General features: G+C 40.2%; 1 protein-coding gene and 1 non-coding gene across 2 annotated transcripts; one reads left to right on the forward strand and one right to left on the reverse strand.

The window, feature by feature from the left end:
* Nucleotides 1-885: 885 nt before the first annotated feature.
* LOC145110080 (small nucleolar RNA R71) lies at nucleotides 886-992 on the reverse strand. The gene has a single exon (XR_013709463.1). It is a non-coding gene; the product is annotated as a small nucleolar RNA R71 (small nucleolar RNA).
* Nucleotides 993-1,814: 822 nt separating this feature from the next.
* On the forward strand, nucleotides 1,815-2,618 carry LOC145105359 (uncharacterized). Its single transcript, XM_079042480.1, has one exon. It carries the CDS (start codon nucleotides 1,815-1,817, stop codon nucleotides 2,616-2,618), a length of 804 nt encoding a protein of 267 aa, XP_078898606.1.
* Nucleotides 2,619-3,174: the final 556 nt, after the last annotated feature.

Raw genomic sequence — 3,174 nt, forward strand, 5'->3', positions numbered from 1 at the left:
CTCTTCCACAAAGTTACTGCTTTTAGTAGATTTAGGATTAGAATTAAATTTCACTTTTTAGCTTTTAGGAAGTTTGTTTACAATTTTTGTTGTTTTTGCATCGAACTCGCTGAGTCCCTACGACCAGACTCGACGAGTCCATCGCTGAACAGCTATTTTCGTTTTTAGTTCTTTTTTATTCCTTTTACGCGTGTCATTCTGTTTATTTGCAGTACGTTTATAACCAGAGGAGGAAATACACCCTTGATTCCACCACTTGAAGACCCGGAAGCTACTTTAAAGAAGAACAAAGGAAAAACCATTGGAGAATCCGCATCTTCAAAGAACTTACCTTTGAAGAATATCAGATCTGTTTTCAGCAAGAAGAAGAGCAGTAAATCAGGAGGATCCAGCATTTCCTTGGCAAACGAAGACCCAATCAAGGAGGACATCGAGTACGAATCCGAACGAGAAGAAAGCGAATTTGAAGGAAGCGATTTAGAAGGCAGATTTGACACCACCATGGCTAACATCGATGAAGTTCCCATGGGCGAATGGAAGAAGAAGATGCTTGAAGACACCAGTCTGGGGCTCGTGCAACCCGCGATTCCCGCAAACGCTAATTTTGAACTCAAAGGCCACATACTCGCCCAACTTAAGGAGATTCCATTCTATGTAAAAGATCACGAAGACGCGTACAAGCACCTAGAAGAGGTCAGCGACATAGCCGACTACTTTAATTTTCCTAATGTGGCACGCGATACCGTTTTGCTTCGTATGCTTCCCGTCACGTTCAAAGGTGCTGCAAAGGATTGGCTCAAGTCACTCCCTCCCGGATCCATCACTACATGGGCTAAGATGAAAGAACAATTTATTGATCAATTTTGCCCTCCCTCAAAGATAGCCAAATTAAAGAAAGCTATTGCCAACTTTGAACAACAAGTTGAAGAATCCTTATATGAGGCATGGGAGAGATACAAAGGCTTGCTAAGAAACTGCCCGCATCATGATCTAAATAGTCAACAAGAAGTCTCCATTTTCTATGATGGAGTGAATGTAACCACAAGACAACTTCTTGATTCGCAAGGACCTCTCACAAAGAAGCCACCCCCAGAAATCAAGGAGTTAATTGAAGAATTCTCTAAGCATTCTAGAGAATATCATAATCCTAGGAATAATCCAATTAGAGGGGAGGTGAATTTTGTTTCTGAGGACATGGCGGCAATGATGGAAATGTTGAAAAGCATGGATAGGAGGATGGATAAGATGGATCAAACAATCCATGCTATTCGGGTTGGATGTGAGAATTGTAACGGACCTCGTCTTACTAGAGATTGTGATTTGGATGAGAATGGAAACAAGAAAGCTCAAGTATTCTATTCAAGCGGTGATAGATTCGATAATGATTGGCGAAAACCGAAGAAAGAATGGCTACCATATGATGAGTACAAAAAGGCGAAGGAGGAAAAGTTTAGACAACAAGCAAGGGGTTTTTACCAAAAGGAGGAGCCGGTGCAAGAAAGGAGACCAAACTTGGAAGAAATGCTCACTAAATTTGTAGCTGCATTTGAGAAAAGACATAATAACCATGATGTTGCAATACAAGATACAAGAACAATACTAAGGAATCAGCAAGCATCTATTCATAACATTGAGAAACAGCTAGGGTAGCTGGCCCAACAAATCAATCAAAGACAACCGGGTGATCTTCCAAGCAATACCGAAAAGAATCCACGAATGGAGCATTTGAATGCTATAATAACTAGTTCTGAAAAAAAATTCACTCCTCTGACCCCTACCCAGAAGGCCTCAATAAAGGTGCAAGCAGAAGAAACATGAAACTCAAATTCAGCAAAACCCGACTCGACTCGACGAGTCCAAGGTCTGATGACAAAACTGTTTATTCTTTAAAGCCTTCCAGGCCACCTTTGCCATTTCCAATTCGAGCCATACCTGATGATCAAGTTAAAGAGTATAGGAAGTTTCCGGAGCATGTAAAGGCCCTTCAATTCAACATTCCATTTGTTGAAACGATACTTCAAACGCTTAAATATGCAAGCTTGTTGAAGAGTCTCTTTGCCTCTAGAAAAGATATGGCAGAAGTAGCTGAACTAGTGTTGAATGAGCTGTCTGAAAAGAGGGGTGATCCGGGAAGCATCTCCATACCTTGTCAATTTGGGAACATAATTGCTACTCATGCGTTGACCGATTCGGGTGCAAGTATTAATCTAATGCCATATTCTTTCTTAAAGAAGCTAAATTTACCGAAGCCAAAGCCGATTCATATGAAGATCCATCTAGCCAATAAGACATTAATACATCCAAAAGGAGTGTGTGAAGATCTTCTCATCAAATTCGATAAATTTGTTTTCCCCGTGGACTTTGTAGTGCTTGACATGGAAGAAGACCCTAAAGTTCCAATCATTCTTGGGAGACCATTTTTGAATACCGCTTGTGCATTAGTCGATGTGTGCGAATCTACTCTAACACTAAGGGTGGGGAACGATTCAGTGGTGTTTAAATCAGAACAAGAGAAAAAGTATGAAAGGACAAAAGACGAAAAAGTTTCCTCAATAGATTTGGATGATGAAGTGTTCGAAAGAGAGCTTGCACTTTTACAAGAAGAAAATCCAAGTTAATTTCTATTACCTTCTGGAGGGAATTTCGATGCTGGAAAACATTTAAAGGAGATAGAAAGGTTGCTAGAGGAAGCTGATTCAAAAGAAACAATAAAAATTGTGGAAACCTCACCGATTCGCCGAGTAGCATCGACTGACTCGACGAGTCCAAATGAGAACTTCAAAAATGCTGAAGATCTTGTCCTGCTACTTACAAATCCCTTTTCTGGCCTTGACAAGCACACTTTTCCTGATCCTTTGGAAAGTCCAATAGAATAGAGTGAAATTGTTGAAAATTTTTGTGACTTCCAACACGCACAATTGGCTTACCTTGACATGATGATGCAAAAAGAGGAAGCAATTCAGCTTGACAAGAAGGTAAGTTTGGGAGAAAAGGAGAATGCAAAGGTTTGGAATGATGACATGAATAACTCATCCATTGAGTCACACATGGCTAATCAAGAGATCGAGTTAACTACAATCAAAAGAACCAAACCTCGAGCCCGAGTTTCTATTAATTATGAAGTATTTACATTTGAACTACCGGATTCTTTAGTATGTGACGGAAGTGAGGAAG

This window comes from Lactuca virosa, chromosome 4 (genome assembly GCF_052849685.1).
Source record: "Lactuca virosa cultivar CGN04683 chromosome 4, Lactuca_virosa_CGN04683_v6, whole genome shotgun sequence".
NCBI lineage: Eukaryota > Viridiplantae > Streptophyta > Magnoliopsida > Asterales > Asteraceae > Lactuca > Lactuca virosa.

Coding starts and splice junctions, on each gene's coding strand:
- LOC145105359 (XM_079042480.1), top strand. CDS start 1,815: ATGAAACTCAAATTCAGCAAAACCCGACTCGACTCGACGAGTCCAAGG.